This window comes from Neolamprologus multifasciatus, chromosome 19 (genome assembly GCF_963576455.1).
Source record: "Neolamprologus multifasciatus chromosome 19, fNeoMul1.2, whole genome shotgun sequence".
Taxonomy (NCBI): Eukaryota; Metazoa; Chordata; class Actinopteri; order Cichliformes; family Cichlidae; genus Neolamprologus; species Neolamprologus multifasciatus.
Window position 1 is genome coordinate 23,701,160 of NC_140457.1, and position 19,658 is coordinate 23,720,817.

The following is a 19,658-nucleotide window of genomic DNA, read 5'->3' on the forward strand; positions in this document are numbered from 1 at the left end:
GTGAGTATTTTAGTGTCGCATTGGATGAGAGTTGTGATATACAAGACAAGCCTCAGTTGGCAATATTTGCACGGTCTGTGTCAAACGATTGAGTGATCTGTTCTGACTGACACTCATGTGAAAGAATTGCTCCGAGTAGCAACAACGGAATACAAGCCGGATTTGAAGAGGATTGTTCAAGGCAAGGAATGCCAGAAGTCCCACTAAACAACATGCATTGTAAAAGTAAATGCTATTGTAGATTATTATATTTTTGTTTGTGGACTTGGTTGAACTGAGAATTTGTGTGTGTGAGACAGTGCACACAATGTTCATTGTTGAAAATGACTGGCCTGTGGTTTTAGTACTGTAGGAGTCCATTTCTGTCATTATCGTGTTGGTGTGTGACATTTACAATAAATCTGGCTGAGCAGAGATGTGTGTATTTTGTGTGTGTGTGTGTGAGAGAGAGAGAGAGAGAGAGAGAGAGAGAGGGGAAAGGATGGGTGATGTCCATGTGTGCCTATGCGTATGATGTGGCTCTTTACGGTAACACAGTAAAAAAAAGTGGCTCTTGGTCTCTGACTGGTTGGCCACCCCTGTTCTAATGTCACGTTGGATTTGGTTTTAATGCTACTTGTGTACATTTACCTGCCAAACATAGAAACCATGTTGTAAATAATACTCAAACAGATATTCATGAGATTTACAGATCCAGTTCTGTAAACAACACTTTCTTAAAAATTAAGTTTTGCTCCATTTTTCATATACCATAAAAATGTAGACACAAGACTCAATCAACATTTTTTCCCGAAACAAATATAGCACACACATCGCCCACTAGCGCAGCGGTCCCCAACCACCGGTCTGTGAGTCGTTTGGTACCGGGCCGCGAGAGTTGAGGCTCAGGTGTGAAATGTATAGTTTTGAGGGTTTTCAGCGTTATTTTGTTATCGTTTTTATCATTAACTCTGTTTTCCTGGGTCTTTTCACGTGTGTTATGAATAAATCTCATTTTTTTTGGTACCAGTACTAGTTTTATTTTGTTGTATTTATCCGCGACACCTTAAAAGCCGGTCCGTGAAAATATTGTCGGGCATAAACCGGTCCGTGGCGCAAAAAAGTTTGGGGACCGCTGCTGGACTGAGATCACGTTGCATTTGATTTCATTACTTGAGCACAATTATCCGCATCTATATCAGTGGTAACCAGCGTGAGAGGTTACAGGTATTTTCTCTAATTTCTCCTGTTGTGATATATTGCACAGTTTCCCTTCTTTACACTTCTAAAAAACAACAACGAAGAAAAAAAAGTCTCAGAAGTACAACACATTGGTTTCGAGAGATTTTATCATTTTTGACACCTATTGTTGTATTTCTTTCTTCTTCCCACTGCGACACTGTCAAAGGTTATGCAGCAGAAATAATGCTGCGACTTCATTGTCTCACCTGTAAAGTATACATTTGACCAAAACACGCCTGTAAGGTGCTCTGACTCTATTCACAGCTCAGACTGGAAACTGTCCCGTTTCTGTGAACCTGACACGCTTGCTTTTGTCCCTCGTTTGTGCGCCTGCTCTTTAAACGGTTAGTGACGTATGGCTTTCATAAATAAAGGGACGTTGGCCATTATAAATGTCACACCCTCTCACCTTGCCAAACCTGAACTATTAATCGAAAGCAAGTAAAGCGGGAAGAAACTGCTGAAGTTCTATTACCTGTGTGAAACCGGAGGTAAGTACATCTTTTTCTCTTTATTGTAACTAGGTACGGTTTGCATACACGGACTAATTATCAATCTCAATTAAAAAAAAAGCTGCGAGAGAAATCAGTCGTTCTCTCTCGCTCTCTGCACACATACAAAAACACACCCATTGCTATTCAGCGACATATAATTTCTTGTCTCAGCATGTCCTTGAAATATTTAGTAATCTGGACAAATTGAAGTTTTGCGAGGCCTAAAAACGATCAACAGCAGATAAAAAGTATTTGAAAGTCCAGGACCTGAGAGATGAGATTAAATGGTCCCAAATTTAAAAAAACAACAACATGTTGCTCTCTGTTTTTCTACTTCAATCTATGCATATAAAATGTTATCTCTAATATAGCTTTATGATGATCCTGGTGAAAGCCACAATGAATTGGTTCTTTATACAGCACTTATACAGGTTTTATTATGTAAGATTTTGTTCATTGAGGCACTTTCTCACAAATTACTATAACTATCATTAAAATGCAGATAAGAAGTAACAAAATAGAAATGCTTCATTACTTTACTTGAGTATTTATTACATTTTCACATTTGGGTAGATAATGGAATAACATGTCACAAATGATGGACAAGTCCACTGAGAACCCCAGCAATGACACGGTGTCCACCAAGAGCAACGGATCCATCAAGAGCGATGAGAAGACGTCGACTGATGGTGGCATAAATGTGGGCATGATGGGGAAGCTTAGAAGGAGCTTCCGGCTTCCAACACGGAAGAATCCTCCGTCACCTGGTGACAAGGAATCCAAGTTATCACCAGAATCAGATGAATCTGCAAAGAAGTTGGATTCTGCGGCTTCACCACAACCTCCGTCACCCAGTGAGTACCGTTGGGGTTTTCATAAAATCTCCTGTCAAATGTAAACACAGATGGCAAGCTAGATGGTGTCTCTCTTGTTTAGGCCAGAGGACTGAGTGTCCATTTTTTTCAGATTGGTGCACCTTCGTCTCCCTAAGATGCTCTTTTCATACCCAATCATGTTACTGAACTGTGGGCATTAAACTAACCAGTTGCAAAATTTTCCTCCAGCTGTTTCTTGTTAGTACCACTTACTTTGCCGCCTTTCCCAATCAAAAAGTGATTTAAGGATTTAATAATCAATCAGTATCGGATTATTTAATTTCAAATTGCTTTGAGTTTGGATATCGTTTTTTTACCCACCCATATTTCTAACTAACTTTCTTTAAAGATATAATGAATTTATGGTTAACTTGTAAAACATGATATTTGTATACAAACTAATGTCATATTTACTTGCCCATATATATCATCGCCTATGTACCTTTATGTTGTCATTACAAACACTGGCAGTGAGAAACAATGCACACACTAAAAATCATAGTTTTAAGCTTTTTGACAATTTCTGACAAATAAACACATTTTAAGTTGATATTGAAGATCTCAGTGGCTGTAAAGCAAATTTTAATGAGTAGTTAAGATGACCTCAGTCTACAGTTTCAAAATTTATTCCAAACTTTTCAAGCTACTGTGTTTGCAGACAGAATGATGTGCACACATGCATTATGAAAGACATAATTTCCTTAGAATAATAAAACGAAACACAAGAAGACCGTTAAACTTGTTGGAACCTGTCCGTTTGCTAAATGAAGGAGCGCCTGGCTCATACATAAGCAGACAAGTTTTCCTCTGGGTTTTCCTTGAGTTAACATTAACTAGTGCTGGTAAAGATATAAAAACTCACCTCAAACTTTAAATACAAAGAAATGGAAGATATAAAAATATTGCTCTTTCCCCCATAAGTTTAATGTCTATTATATTTCATAAAGATATATTTATTTTTCCCCACATTAACAGCAAAACACTAGACTTTTCAGCCTGTGCAAGAGGGTGGAAGAAGCCACTTTACTGGTCTGTCCTCTGCTTCAGGTTATCCTTTGAGGCGAAGGCTTTGGTTTGCCTGCTACAGGATACATGAACTACTTTGTATACCAAAGTGTTTTACAGTCAAATGTGAAACCAGCGCTTGGCCCAAAGTACGCCATGCAACAGGACAATGATCTCGTGCACTGCAGCAAATCTACAACAGAATGGTGAAAAAAAAGCAAAGAATCAATGTTTTGGCTCGTCCCAGAAAAAGTCCAGAGCTCAACCTGAATTGAATCATGTGGCAGGACATTAATTGCTGTGACACCACAAAGACGAATGTGTTTTTGAAACTAGGGACTAAAGAGTCAGTTTAAAAGAGAAAGCAGCTTTTACAAATGTCCTCTTCTCCCCTCTCTGTCAGGTCTGAGTCCTGGCTCTGCATCCACCTCTCCGAAGAGCAACCAGGAAAAAGAGGATGATGAGTCAGATGTTTCTTCTCACAAATCCAGACCACTAACACCATCAAACACAGGTGAAACTTCTTAATTTTAATACTAGATCAATGATCCTGCATACTGGATATGTAGAGATTTACTTTCACATACAAATCCATCCATCCATCCATGCACCCATCCTTTTTTACTTATTCGGGGCCAGGTTGCGGGGGCAGCATCCTTAGCAGAGAAGCCCAGACCTCCCTCTCTCAGGCCACCTCCTCTTGCTTGTCTGGGGAAACACCAAGGCGTTCCCAGGCCAGCCGAGAGACAGAGGGGCCTCCTCCCAGTCATGTCCAGAACACCTCACCCAGGAGGTGCCCAGGAGGCATCCTTGTCAGATGCCCAAACCACCTCAACTGGCTCCTTTTGATGTGGAGGAGCAGCGACTCTACTCTGAGCCCCTCCTGGATGGCTGAATGCCTTACCCTATCTCTAAGGGAGAGGCCAGCCATCCTTTGGAGAAAGCTCACTTGTATCTGCAACCTCGTTCTTTCGGTGACTACCCAAGACTGTTGACCATAAGTGAGGGTGGGGAAGAAGATCAATTGAAAGCTTCGCTTTTTACGCTCAGTTTTCTCTTCACCACGACGGACAGGTACAGCATTTGCATCATTGCAGCCACAGCACCAATCCGTCTGTCGATCTCCCACTCCCCTCACTCAGCACCTTGGCATATACTTTCCCGGGAAGGCTGAGGAGTATGATCCCCCTACAGTTGGAGCACACCCATCAGTCACCCTCTTTGAAGAACCCAGCCGCTTCCTCCAAATCACATCCCTCCACGTGTCACTGTCATTGCTCACATGAGCGTTGAAGTCTCCCAGTAAGAGAACACAGCTGGAGCACCTTCATGCGCCCTATCCAGGAACTCCATGAAGGCCTGGTACTGTGAACTGTCATTCAGCACATAGAGGCTGACGACAGTCAGGACACGTTTCCTGACCCGAAGGCACAGGGAACATCTTTGCTCCAGGGCGGAGCCCCGGTAACCCTATCCTGGTAAGGGTAAACTGTTCCCTGGGTCTTCTCATATGGGTTTTTGAATTGCTCTTTATCTGGTGCCTCACCCCTACCAGGGGACAAAAGCCCCCCAACATCATAGCCCCTGGGATCTCTGGAATACACAAACCCCTCCACCAGCGTATAGATCATTTATGCATGGACTGTTACCCTTAGTAAAAAAACTCCAAATGTCGTCTGTTTAAAAATCGCTATTATCAGCTTTCATGTTTAAGATCATGCAGCCATGAAAGAACAAACCAAAGTGGCTAAAATCTGCACACTTGCAAATAATTTTTTTTCTCTGTAAAATGTTTATTAAAATGTTCTCTTGTCTGTGGAAAGTGGAGAAAACAAAAGACCATAAATCAGGCCTGTAGTTTGTTATTCAAACTATATTAAACTGTTTGCTTTTCTTTCTTAGATCCCAGTATACCGAAGTTTGAAAATACATTTAATAGACTGAGAGAATCTTTTCGTTGGAGACGGAAAAAGGAAGTGGATACACTCCCCTCTGAAGACTTGAAGGAAGAAAAAGGTGGGAAGTACAAATACTTTTACTGTACCTGTTTTTAATTTTCAGTGCTTTATTTAAGTATTCCTTTTAACTTTTACTTTTTATTGCAAATATATCTCCTTTCTACTCCTTACGTTTTCAAACCAGACTTGCCAGGTGTAATGTGTATTTGATTTTTTTTTTGCACGTGTGTTTTATTTCCTGTCACTGTGCACATTTAAACATCAAGCTGATGCCAAATTGCAACCTTATCCCACATAGCAAAATTGGTATGGCTTAAATCTGGCCCACAGAATGTGCTTACACATGGCCCACATACCGCAAAGAATGACGACCCTTTGGTGGCCAAGATTTGGTTTGCCAGATGTAGCCCACACATGGGCCAGCACAAGGCCAGTTGTAGACAGTTTCAGCTCTGGGGCCGGATGTCAGCCTAATGTGTACCTTAATCAAGCCATATAATAACAACAGGTGCCAGAACATGCAAAAGTAACATGACAAAACTCTGTTCAGACAGTGAATGGACTGACTCTTATACAGCACTTTTCTAGTCTCCCAGATTACTTAAAGTGCTCTATACAACATGCCACATTTATCAAACACTTTCTCTAAACTGAGTGCTTCCTATTTACATTCATAAACATTCACACTCTTGACATGCAGACTGGAGGAGCCAGGGATCGAGCCACTAAGCTTGCGATCAGTAGGTGACCTGCTCTACCTCCTGAGCTACAGCCAGCCACTGTCAAAGATGAGTAAACCGTCACTAGGTTTTGGATAAAGTGTACCCTCACAAACCTGTCACACCTGCATTTGAAACGTTGGTTACCATAGCAGTATAGTATTGCAACATGGCATTTGGGACTTCTAACTAAAATAGGAAAATAGGAACATAAATAGTGCCATCATTGCCAGACCTGGCCCACATCTGGTTGACATACACTTTGCCATGACTCCAGTCAGTCAGAAGTGCCAGCTTGATGCCAGATCCAGGCCAGACATGTTTTCTGTGGGCCTGGGCCACATAAACCAAACCACAATCAAGCCAGATGTGGCATGCCATCACATAAACAGTGCCATCTATGCCAGGCCTGGCCCATATCTGGATGACATACGTCTTATCATGCCAGAAGTCAGCAGTGCCGGTTTGATACCAGATCCAGGCCAGACCTGCTTGGTATGTGGGATTGGGCAGAACAATAACACATAAAAGACAATCTTATTAGAGTGTCCATCGCCAGTCTTTATTGCATACAAATCACACTTAGTGGGTAAAGTGACCCCAAACAATCCAAAACAGCATTTTTGGTGCAGATGTTCATGACTAATAGCTTTGGTACTTCAGGATCTAGTTAGTGCTACAGACACAAATGAGCATCAAGCAAACAGTTTCTGTGAAGTTCATCGCACAATGTGCGAACACAAGCCAGTGCACTGCAGGTCCCAGCCCTAGATAACTGGAGAGAGTTGCATCAGGAAGGTCATCTGGCATCAAATCTTTGCCAAATCAACCTGTTATGAGAAAATTGTGCTGTTACCAGCAGTGCTCTGTTTGCCTCTCTGTCAGGTCTTGGTGACGGCTCTTCAGCCACCTGTCTGGAGAATGAAGAGAAAAAAGAGGAAGAAGAGTCAAATGTTTCTTCTCTCAAATCCAAACCACCGACACCATCAAAGACAGGTATTAACTTTAATACTAGATCAATGATCCTATATACTGGCAATATTTAAATATTAAACTTCTACTAACATTTTTTAGTATTTACCTTAACATAGTCTTTGTTGACTAGAGTTTGAAAACGTATGAAGAAAGTATGTGAACATTAACATTGCAATGCCAAATCAAACCATGGGCACTAATCTGCTGCTGGAAAAGCCTCCACCTCTGGTTCAAGGCTTGGATAAGTATGAAGAAAACCATTTAAGAGCAGTATCAGTAATGCCAACTCAGCTGTCTAGTCTGTAGCATTAATACTATTAAAGGCTGCAGAAAACTCCACCAGAAGTAAAATCGAACGTTGACCAAGTAAAGCTGCTATTTGTATTTAGTAGTGTAACATTAACATTTATGAGTGATTGTTTTGCCCCCTCCTTTTCCCTGGGAAGCTGGAAAATAAAATAAGGAAAAATATTCATCACAATTTCCTGAATCCTGATCTGATGCCTTCAAACAACATTTTTAACCTGGGCAAGAATCAGTTAAGTTAAAAACATATTTAATGTATGATAACAGAATAACTTTGCCTCAGTAAAATGGCAAATTTTTGCACATATAGAATATTTCCAGGATGTAATCTTAAGCATGCAATGCAGAAAGTAATCCACATATAAATATCGAGTCATAGTACCAAGGAAAAATGGGTTTCCTTAGAATAAAAGCACATGTGGAATTAGCTATATTAATAAATGCCTTCATTCGTTTATATAGGACACTTTCAACTTACACTTTTTTGATGGCTAGCTGACCAGCATATATTAACAACTAGATGTACATCATTAGTGCACGGATTGTTACCCCTGTCCTTACTATAAAACTCTCAATGTCTTCTGTTAAAAAACCCCATAATCAGCTTTCATAGTAAAAATTATACAGTCATGAAAGAATAAACCAAAGTGGCTAAAATCTGCACACTTGCAAATGATTTTATCTCTATAAAATGTTCCCTAAAACGTTTGCTGCAGTGCCCTGGTCATTAAAGTGGACAACAAAAACAACATTTTTTTTGGGTACTGACTTCACAACAAAAAGCATTGCTGATGCTTGCCTGTGGAAAAGGGAGTGTCACAGCTACAGAGGCAGACGTATGGAGTGACAATAGAAGGACTCGAGTGCAGATGCAGACGACAGAGTAGTTGGGTGTGAGTTTTTATTTACAATGAGACTCAATGAAACAAAAGTAGAGCATGGCAGGAATAAACTTACAAAACCTGAACAGTGAGAAATTAACAAAAGAACACGAGGAACAAAGGAAACGTAACAAAAACCTGAAACTGGAAACGAGGAGCCTGAGATATGAAACATCGAGGAAGAAACACAGAGGCAACATGGAGGATGACACACAGGGGAAGATTGACAACCAAACCAGCAATGAACAAGGAAGATGCAGGGCTTAAATACACAAGTAGGACAATAAGAGGATGGGGAACTGGTGGGAATGCAGCTGAGACGAATCTGACATAACGGGACACAGGGAAACAAAAATCAATACACTGAACACATGACAAGGGACTATCACAATAAAACAGGAAGCATGAGACGTTCATGATGACACAGACAAGACAATGAGACAGAAACATGAGGCGAGGCAAGGTGAGGCGCGAAACCAGAACAGAAACCAGGAACAGTAAATATAATACAACAGAAAACCATAATTCAAAGAGTAAAACTTAAACCAAAAACACAAACACTGGCAGGAGAAAACAAAAGACCAGAAATCAGGCCTGCAGTCTGTTATTCAAACTACATTAAACTGTGTGCTTTTCTTTTTTAGGTCCCAGTATGCCGAGGTTTGATAATACATTTAATAGATTGAGAGAGTCCTTTCCTTGGAGACGGAAAAAGGAAGTCCTTTCTGAAGACTTGAAGGAAGAAAAAGGTGTGAAGTACAAATAATTTTTACTGTACCTGTTTTTAATTTTCAGTGCTTTATTTAAGTATTCCTTTTTACTTTTATCTTTTAATGCAAATATATCTCCTTTCTACTTCTTATGTTTTCAAATCAGACTTGCTAGATGTAATGTATTTGAGGGTTTTTTTTTAGCATGTGTGTTTTATTTCCTGTCACTGTGCACATTTAAACATCAAACTGATGCAAACTCATTGGGCAGAACAATAACATATGAAAGACAATCTTATTAGAGTGTCCATCGCCAATCTTTATTGCATACAAATCACACTTAGTGGGTAAAGTGACCTCAAACAATCCAAAACAGCAGTTTTGGAGCAGATGTTCATGAGTAATAGTCCTGGTACTTCAGGATCTAGTTAGTGCTACAGACACAAATGAGCATCAAGCAAACAGTTTCTGTGAAGTTCATCGCACAATGAGCGAACACAAGCCAGTGCACAAGCCCTAGAAAACTGGAGAGAGTTGCATCAGGAAGGTCATCTGGCATCAAATCTTTGCCAAATCAACCTGTTATGAGAAAATTGTGCTGTTACCAGCAGTGCTCTGCTTGCCTCTCTGTCAGGTCTTGGCGACGACTCTTCAGCCACCTGTCTGGAGAATGAAGAGAAAAAAGAGGAAGAAGAGTCAGATGTTTCTTCTCTCAAATCCAAACCACCGACACCATCAAAGACAGGTATTAACTTTAGTACTAGATCAATGATCCTATATACTGGCAATATTTAAATATTAAACTTCTACTAACATTTTTTAGTATTTACCTTAACATAGTCCTTGTTGACTAAAGTTTGAAAACGTATGAACAAAGTATGTGAACATTAACATTGCAATGCCAAATCAAACCATGAGCACTAATCTGCTGCTGGAAAAGCCTCCACCTCTGGTTCAAGGCTTTCCATCAGATTGTTGCATCTGGGTGCAAACTGCAGGTACGAGTGCATTTTTGAAGACCATAATTGATTTTGAGTGACAAGGCCTGATTGTGTTTATTCATTCCAAAGATGTTGTGGTCAGGTCTCTGTACATGCTAGCCAGGTTGTTTTCTCAAGAGCTGCTCCTGGCTCAGGAATGAGCCTTTTAAATCAAATAACAGAGTTAGCAGACCTGATTGAGGGAGGAAGGCTGTTCCACAGTTTGGGTGCAACAACCTCAAAAGCACGATCACCTCTGGTTTTATAATCGAGCAAGGGACAGTAGGAAGGCTCTGGTTAGGGGATCGGAAAGGTCGGCTGCAGTGATCAGGTTTCAGAAGCTCTGCTGTGGCCTATCCATGCAGAGGATTATCTGTTAGTAATGGAATTTTGCAATATTCCTGAGGTGAAGGAAACAAGTTTGGGTGAGCTTTGAGACGTGAATTTCAAAATTCAGGTGTTGGTCAAAAATTATACCAAGATTTTTAGTTTTAGAAGGGGCCGATGTACTGACTCATCTCCTTAGAGAAACTGGCTGGGCCAAGTACTAGAACCTCAGTTTTACTGAAATTGCGATGAAGTAATGTAACAGATGCATGGCAGACCCGACCACATATTGCACACCTTTAACACTTTTCTTAATTACGGTTGTTGTAACTTCACACACGGCTGCAGCTTTTCAGCTGCCGGCCACACACACCAACAACCACCACATCAGGACTCAGTTCATCCCTCTTAAGCAGGTGAGGCGTAATTGCTGATGCAGCTCCAGCGTGTCATCCTCCCTGCAGCGGTGCCACAGACCACGCCATGCCACAAGTAAATTTGAATCCATCCAAGTAGTAATGACAGAGAATCATTGATTGTTAACGTTGTTGGGTCTGATGTAAAAGTAAAACTGTTTGTCATCAGCATAGCAGTGGTAGGAAAGTCCATTGAAACAATGAAGTAGATGGCCCATTAAGATTATACAATCATAAAAGAACAAACTAAAATGTTCTCTGCAGTGGTCATTATAGTGGACAAGAAAACAGCACTGCTGATGCTTGTCTGTGCAAAGTGGAGAAAACAAAAGATCAGAAATCGTGTCTGCAGTCTGTCATTAAAACTACATTAAACTGTGTGCTTTGCTTTTTTAGATCCCAGTATGCCGAGGTTTGATAATACATTTAATAGACTGAGAGAATCCATTCGTTGGAGACGGAAAAAGGAAGTGGATACACTCCCCTCTGAAGACTTGGAGGAAGAAAAAGGTGGGAAGTACAAATACTTTTTAGTGTATTTATTTTTAATTTGCAGTGCTTTAAGTATTCCTTTTAACTTTTTGTTTTTACTTTTTAATACTTTTAGTGTAAATATATCTCCTTTCTACTCCTTACATTTTCAAAACAGACTTGCTAGGTGCAATACATTTGATGTGCATTTTTATTTCCTGTCATTGTGCACCTTTAAACATCAAGCCGATGCCAAATTTCAACCTCATTGGGCAGAACAATAACATATAAAAGACAATCTTATTAGAGTGTCCATCACCAATCTTTATTGCATACAAATCACACTTAGTGGGTAAAGTGACCCCAAACAATCCAAAACAGCATTTTTGGTGCAGATGTTCATGACTAATAGTTGTGGTACTTCAGGATCTAGTTAGCGCTACAGACACAAATGAGCATCAAGCAAACAGTTTCTGAGAAGTTCATCACACAATGTGTGTACAGAAGCCAGTGCACAAGCCCTAAATAACTGGAGAGAGTTGCATCAGGAAGGTCATCTGGCATCAAATCTTTGCCAAATCAACCTGTTATGAGAAAATTGTGCTGTTACCAGCAGTGCTCTGCTTGCCTCTCTGTCAGGTCTTGGCGACGACTCTTCAGCCACCTGTCTGGAGAATGAAGAGAAAAAAGAGGAAGAAGAGTCAGATGTTTCTTCTCTCAAATCCAAACCACCGACACCATCAAAGACAGGTATTAACTTTAATACTAGATCAATGATCCTATATACTGGCAATATTTAAATATTAAACTTCTACTAACATTTTTTAGTATTTACCTTAACATAGTCTTTGTTGACTAAAGTTTGAAAACGTATGAACAAAGTATGTGAACATTAACATTGCAATGCCAAATCAAACCATGAGCACTAATCTGCTGCTGGAAAAGCCTCCACCTCTGGTTCAAGGCTTTCCATCAGATTGTTGCATCTGGGTGCAAACTGCAGGTACGAGTGCATTTTTGAAGACCATAATTGATTTTGAGTGACAAGGCCTGATTGTGTTTATTCATTCCAAAGATGTTGTGGTCAGGTCTCTGTACATGCTAGCCTTTTGTCAAGAGCTGCTCCTGGCTCAGAAATGAGCCTTTTAAATCAAATAACAGAGCCAGCCAAACTGATTGAGGGAGGAAGGCTGTTCCACAGTTTGGGCCCAACAACGACAAAAGCGCAATCACCTCTGGTTTTAAAATTAGATTTTAGTTTTAGAAGTTATTAGTGAAGGGGCTAATGTACTGGCTTATCTCGTTAGAGAAACTGCCTGGGCCAAGTACTACAACCTCAGTTTTACTGAAATTGCAATAAAGTAAATTTGAATACATCCAAGTAGTAATGACAGAGAAGCATTGATTGTTAACATTGTTTGGTCTGACATAAAAGTAAAACTGTTTGTCATCAGCATAGCAGTGGTAGGAAAGTCTATTAAAACAATGAAGTAGATGGCCCATTAAGATTATACAATCATAAAAGAACAAACCAAAATAGCTAAAATCTGCAAATGATTTTTTGTAAAAATGTTTATTTAAATGTTCTCTGCAGTGGTCATTATAGTGGACAAGAAAACAGCACTGCTGATGCTTGTCTGTGGAAAGTGGAGAAAACAAAAGACCAGAAATCGTGTCTGCAGTCTGTCATTAAAACTACATTAAACTGTGTGCTTTGCTTTTTTAGATCCCAGTATGCCGAGGTTTGATAATACATTTAATAGACTGAGAGAATCCATTCGTTGGAGACGGAAAAAGGAAGTGGATACACTCCCCTCTGAAGACTTGAAGGAAGAAAAAGGTGGGAAGTACAAATACTTTTTAGTGTATTTATTTTTAATTTGCAGTGCTTTAAGTATTCCTTTTAACTTTTTGTTTTTACTTTTTAATACTTTTAGTGTAAATATATCTCCTTTCTACTCCTTACATTTTCAAAACAGACTTGCTAGGTGCAATACATTTGATATGCGTTTTTATTTCCTGTCACTGTGCACCTTTAAACATCAAACTGATCCCAAATTTCAACCTCATTGGGCAGAACAATAACATATGAAAGATAATCTTATTAGAGTGTCCATCACCAATCTTTATTACATACAAATCACACTTAGTGGGTAAAGTGACCCCAAACAATCCAAAACAGCATTTTTGGTGCAGATGTTCATGACTAATAGTTCTGGTACTTCAGGATCTAGTTAGTGCTACAGACACAAATGAGCATCAAGCAAACAGTTTCTGAGAAGTTCATCACACAATGTGTGAACACAAGCCAGTGCAAAAGCCCTAAATAACTGGAGAGAGTTGCATCAGAAAGGTCATCTGGCATCAAATCTTTGCCAAATCAACCTGTTATGAGAAAATTGTGCTGTTACCAGCAGTGCTCTGTTTGCCTCTCTGTCAGGTCTTGGTGACGACTCTTCAGCCACCTGTCTGGAGAATGAAGAGAAAAAAGAGGATGAAGAGTCAGATGTTTCTTCTCTCAAATCCAAACCACCGACACCATCAAAGACAGGTATTAACTTTAATACTAGATCAATGATCCTATATACTGGCAATATTTAAATATTAAACTTCTACTAACATTTTTTAATATTTACCTTAACATAGTCTTTGTTGACTAGAGTTTGAAAATGTGTGAATCTGGTTTTATAATCGAGCGAGGGACAGTAAGAAGGCCCTGGTTAGGGGGTCGGAAAGGTCGGCTGCAGTGATCAGGTTTCAGAAGCTCTGCTGTGTAAGCCGTGGCCTGTCCATGCAGGGGATTATCTGTTAGTAATGGAATTTTGCAATATTCCTGAGGTGAAGGAAACAAGTCTGGGTGAGCTTTGAGACGTGAATTTCAAAATTCAGGTGTTGGTCAAAAATTATACCAAGGTTTTTAGTTTTAGAAGGGGCCGATGTACTGACTCATCTCCTTAGAGAAACTGGCTGGGCCAAGTACTAGAACCTCAGTTTTACTGAAATTGCGATGAATCAATGTAACAGATGCATGGCAGACCCGACCACATATTGCACACCTTTAACACTTTTTTAAATTACAGTTGTTGTAACTTCACACACGGCTGCAGCTTTTCAGCTGCCGGCCACACACACCAACAACCACCACATCAGGACTCAGTTCATTCCTCTTAAGCAGGTGAGGCGTAATTGCTGATGCAGCTCCAGCGTGTCAGCCTCCCTGCAGCGGCACCACAGACCACACCATGCCACAAGTAAATTTGAATCCATCCAAGTAGTAATGACAGAGAATCATTGATTGTTAACGTTGTTGGGTCTCATGTAAAAGTAAAACTGTTTGTCATCAGCATAGCAGTGGTAGGAAAGTCCATTAAAACAATGAAGTAGATGGCCCATTAAGAATATACAGTCATAAAAGAACAAATGAAAATGTTCTTTGCAGTGGTCATTATAGTGGACAAGAAAACAGCACTGCTGATGCTTGTCTGTGGAAAGTGGAGAAAACAAAAGATCAGAAATCGTGTCTGCAGTCTGTCATTAAAACTACATTAAACTGTGTGCTTTGCTTTTTTAGATCCCAGTATGCCGAGGTTTGATAATACATTTAATAGACTGAGAGAATCTTTTCATTGGAGACGGAAAAAGGAAGTGGATACACTCCCCTCTGAAGACTTGAAGGAAGAAAAAGGTGGGAAGTACAAATACTTTTTAGTGTATTTATTTTTAATTTGCAGTGCTTTAAGTATTCCTTTTAACATTTTGTTTTTACTTTTTAGTGCTTTTAGTGTAAATATATCTCCTTTCTACTCCTTACATTTTCAAAACAGACTTGCTAGGTGCAATACATTTGATGTGCGTTTTTATTTCCTGTCACTGTGCACCTTTAAACATCAAGCCGATGCCAAATTTCAACCTCATTGGGCAGAACAATAACACATAAAAGACAATCTTATTAGAGTGTCCATCGCCAATCTTTATTGCTTACAAATCACAAAAGATTGAAATCATCTCTGCAGTCTGTTAATCAGACTTGTAGTAAACTGTGTACTTTGTTTCAGATCCCAACAATACTTCTAAGAGAAAGTTTTCTTTTAAACAGAAAAGGGACGAGGATAAACGCTCCTCGATGGACGAAAAAGGTGGGAAGTATAAATACTTTTTTATTTGTTCAACCCCATTTAAATATACTTGATATGAGTTTAATTATAATTATTTTTATTATATTTAATTATGTGTATATAGTAATTATGTGTATATAGTACATTGCAGCATTTATTTCACTGTTTAGAAAGATTTGTTTCAATGTGTACTATCATAGATATCAAGAGAAAAATTGTTTTGATCATTTTTTTTTCCAAAAAAGTGAAAATAAAACTAATTTGGGAACATTGGACATACATCAAAATGGATATGTATTTAAATAGTTATAAAGGTCAGAGGTCCAAAAATCCAGTCAGAAACATGTTATAAATAAAAGTGTTTTCCACAGTAAAATTGTGGAACAAAAAAATAATAATGGCTATAAACTCTTCTTCTGACCTGTTTTATCTTTAGGGCTTGAAAACGTGAGAAAGTATCAAAGCAGTTTAACAGACCCTGGATGATTCATCGGTTAAATAGTACTGATAATTTAAAAAGATTTGTCTTTGTTATTGTCCATCAGTGACTTTTACTTTTGAGGAATACCTTGAAATGCAAGACTTTTGTGAAGCCACTCAGCAACTGATAGACAAGGAGAAACATCTGTTTTGGGAGACAGCTGAGGCCAACAAGGAAGCAGTAGAAAAGCTTGCTGCAGACCATAAAGCCCTTGAAGAGCATGTATGGCACATTCTGCAGCAGAGTTTTTCTCTCAGCACTGAGGAAGCATCAACGTCTGCTCTGAAGTCTGCAGTAAAAGCCATCAACCTTGAGGAAGAGCAGGACCAGCTGTGGAAACAAAATTCTCAAACTCCACCACCCTGGAGGCCCAGCGAGTGGAAGAAGCACCATGACGAAGTCCTTCAAAAATTAGTAAATGGGCGTATGGATAATCCATCGAGCCCCACTGGTGACCAGGTGAACCAGTCAACTATCCAGTCCATGGGCAAACAGCTGAAGGACGACCTGCAGTGGGTGGTGGAGGAGGTGAAGAACTGCTACCCACCAGAGATGGACATCTGTAACTTTTATGCAAGACTGTACCATCAAACTTTCAAGGCCAGGCTCAGAAAGACTGTGGGTTCTGTGGATGACAAGGACTGCAGTTTCCTGCTGCTATGGGTGAAGGAATCTTATCCAGAGTAAGCAATTAGTTTTTGTTTGAAGTAGCATATTATTTTTATGCTGGGATGTCCTTTATTTATTCCTGAGTAATAAATACCTGAGCAATTACAAATACAGAGTGAATACAAATACATGGACAAATATTTATACACCTGTCTTTTAGCTGCAAATTTTTGGTGGCTTTCATCCATCCCATCCATTCTCTTCCACTTATCTTTGTCAGCATTGCCGGGGAGTGGGGGGTGGAGCCTATCCCAGCTACCATAGTGAGGGAGGCAGGGTACATCCTGGACAGGTCGCCAGTCGGTCACAGGGCTAACACATAGACACAGACAACCATTCGCACTCACATTCACGCCTATGGGCAATCTTGAATCACCAATTAACCTAACCCCACTAACTGCATGTCTTTGGACTGAGGGAGGAAGCTGAAGTATCCGGAGAGAACCCAGGTAAACATGGGGAGAACATGCAAACTCCACACAGAAAGGCCCTGGCCAGGTGGAAATGAACTCAGGATCTTCTTGCTGTGAGGCAGCAGTGCTAATCACTGTGCCACCATGCCGGTTTCAGTACATTAAGCAACCATTTTACATAATTTCCTAAGTATTCTGATTCTGATTCATTTCTGGTGACTTAATTTTGATACTATTGACCATAATATTTTATCACAGCAATTAGGAAATGCTGTTTGTATTAGAGGTACTATGCTGCAGTGGTTTAAATAATATTTATCTAACTTGACTTGTTCATGTCAATGTAGAGTTTTCTTCACACATTAAGGTTAATTATGGAGTTCAACAGGGTTCTTAGCTGGGACTAATTTCATTTTAAGGCATAGCATTGTCATTGCTACACAGACACACACCAATTAGTTAAAGAGAAATGCCTTAAAGACATAAAAACATGGATGACCTCTAATTTCCTTCTTCTAAAATCAGATAAAACTGAGGTTATTGTACCCGGCCCTGAAAAGCTTAGAAATATGGCATTTAACCAGATTTTGACTTTGGATCAATTGGCCTTCAGTAACACTGTGAGGAACCTTGGAGTCATTTTTGACCAAGATATGCCCTTTAATACACATAGAGATTAGAAACATTCTGTTATGGACTGATGCTGAAAAACTAATTCCTGCATTTATTACTTCTAGTATGAACTATTCCAATTCATTGTGGTCATGTTGTCCTAAAAACTCCCCGAAAACTTTCTAGTTGATCCAAAAAGCTTCCGGAGGAGTACCTACAGGGACTAGAAAGAGAGATCATATTTCTTCCATACTGGCTTCTCTTTATCAGCTAACTGTTGAATCCAGAATCAAATTTAAAATCTTTCTTCTCACATTAAAGGTCTTCAATAATCAGATCTCATCTACTCTTAAAGACGTCTTAGTACCATATCACAGCAATAGAGCACTTCGTAGAATGGAAGGGAGAGCCTTCAGCTTTCAGGCTCTTCTTCTGTGGAACCAGCTCCCAGTGGGGAATCAGAAGACAGCCACCCTACTTTTAAGATGAGGCTTAAATCTTTCATTTTTGACAAAGCATAAACGGCTAGATCAGATGACCTTGAATCATCCCTTAGTTATGCTGCAGTAGGTCTAGGCTGCTGGGGCCTTCCCCATGAGTTTCTTCTGCACTTTTTTTTAAACCACTCTGCATTTAATCATGACTTATTATTAATCTCCACCTCTCTTCCACAACATGTCTGATCCTGTCTTTCTCTCCGCACCCTCATAGCAGATGGCCGCCCCTCCCAGAACCTTGTCTTCCTGTAAATAGGGAATTTTTCCTTCCTACTGTTTGATCATACAGGGTCGTTTGATTGTTGCAGTTTTCTCTGTGTTATTGTAGTGTCTTATCTTACAATATAAAGTGCTTTGAGGCAACTGATGTAGTGATTTGGCGCTATATAAGTAGAACTAAAGTGAATTAAACTGAAATAACAAATGATGTGTAGACTAAATACAACTTGGGCTGTATCTGCTCTGTGTATCAGAATCCTTGAAAAACCTGAGCTGGCCAGTAATATCAATACTGAAGCGCTGGGAAACCTGCTTCCTGACGAGTTACTGAAACCTCTGGAGGAGCAGTACCTCAGCAAACAACAGGTAACACAGGATTTGTTGTCATACGTTTAATTTGCTTTGCACGTTTTTAGAATGCTGTTCAAAAAAAGTTATAGTTTGTTTTATTATAGCTCATACAATATTATAGATAAAATAGTGACAACGGTGTGTTGTTGTGTGTTTAGAGCGACCTGATGATTTATATTGACCGAGTATTGGATTTAGCAAAGAAAGAGTGGGATCAAGGAAAGGAGCCGACAAGAGATGATGGCTGCTACGCCAGTCCTGTGGCCTATGATGTCATCCAGGTAGAGTTGCCATAGAGTTGCTACAACTTGATATAAAAGAGGCTGAAATGCTTAGCTGGAATGCAGTGTCACCAATGCTTTTATAAAGCTTGAATAAAGATGTATCAACACAAAATGAAAGGTATCACTTGTGTTGGCTAACTTTAAAGGTCCTTATTAAAAATTATTTTATATTTATATTAAAAACTAAGCAGGAAGCTAGAAACATGAAACTCAGACTGGAAAACTAAAAAAACTAGAAACGATGCCAGAAATGGAGAATTAAGATTTAATCAAAGCATAACACAAGATAACACAGAGAGGGTAGTTAATGACACGACTACGGACAGAGGAAAACACGGGGATTAAATACACCAGGTAGTAAACGAGGGAAAGAGAAACAGGAGGAAAACAGCTGGGACTAATCTGACATAACGAAATGGACAGGAAGCAAAATTAAAAACATTAACAAAGGAAGCAAGACTGTCAAAGTAAAAAAGGAAACAGGACACAGGCACAGAGATGCGGACTTGACAAGAAGACATGGCTGACAGGGGAGACGCTAGACAGGAAACTAGACAAGGGACGTGTAACACATGGGAGACATGGAGGCAAAACCAAAGAACTAGAAAACTCCAAAATATACAACCAGAACTTAACTGAAACAAAGCATATTCATAACCCTAAACATAAACACTGAGTC

At 39.6% G+C, this 19,658-nt stretch overlaps 1 protein-coding gene across 6 annotated transcripts in view; it reads left to right on the forward strand.

Moving 5' to 3' along the window:
• The first annotated feature begins 828 nt into the window (after positions 1–828).
• Positions 829–19,658, forward strand: part of LOC146496668 (tumor necrosis factor alpha-induced protein 2-like) — a 53,627-nt gene continuing 34,797 nt past the window's right edge. The window contains exons 1-16 of one of the 6 annotated variants that reach the window (XM_085142745.1): positions 1,505–1,712; positions 2,289–2,569; positions 3,999–4,109; positions 5,498–5,611; positions 7,158–7,268; positions 9,079–9,183; positions 9,779–9,889; positions 11,264–11,377; positions 11,978–12,088; positions 13,065–13,178; positions 13,779–13,889; positions 14,910–15,023; positions 15,394–15,474; positions 15,999–16,617; positions 18,599–18,710; positions 18,854–18,976. In XM_085142745.1, the coding sequence (XP_084998871.1) occupies positions 2,302–2,569; positions 3,999–4,109; positions 5,498–5,611; positions 7,158–7,268; positions 9,079–9,183; positions 9,779–9,889; positions 11,264–11,377; positions 11,978–12,088; positions 13,065–13,178; positions 13,779–13,889; positions 14,910–15,023; positions 15,394–15,474; positions 15,999–16,617; positions 18,599–18,710; positions 18,854–18,976 (2,319 nt within the window). In that variant the 5' untranslated portion in view covers positions 1,505–1,712; positions 2,289–2,301. Of the gene's footprint in view, positions 1,713–2,288; positions 2,570–3,998; positions 4,110–5,497; positions 5,612–7,157; positions 7,269–9,078; positions 9,184–9,778; positions 9,890–11,263; positions 11,378–11,977; positions 12,089–13,064; positions 13,179–13,778; positions 13,890–14,909; positions 15,024–15,393; positions 15,475–15,998; positions 16,618–18,598; positions 18,711–18,853; positions 18,977–19,658 lie in introns of all 6 variants that reach the window. The other 5 variants (XM_085142744.1, XM_085142746.1, XM_085142747.1 and 2 more) reach the window with 5 other exon arrangements.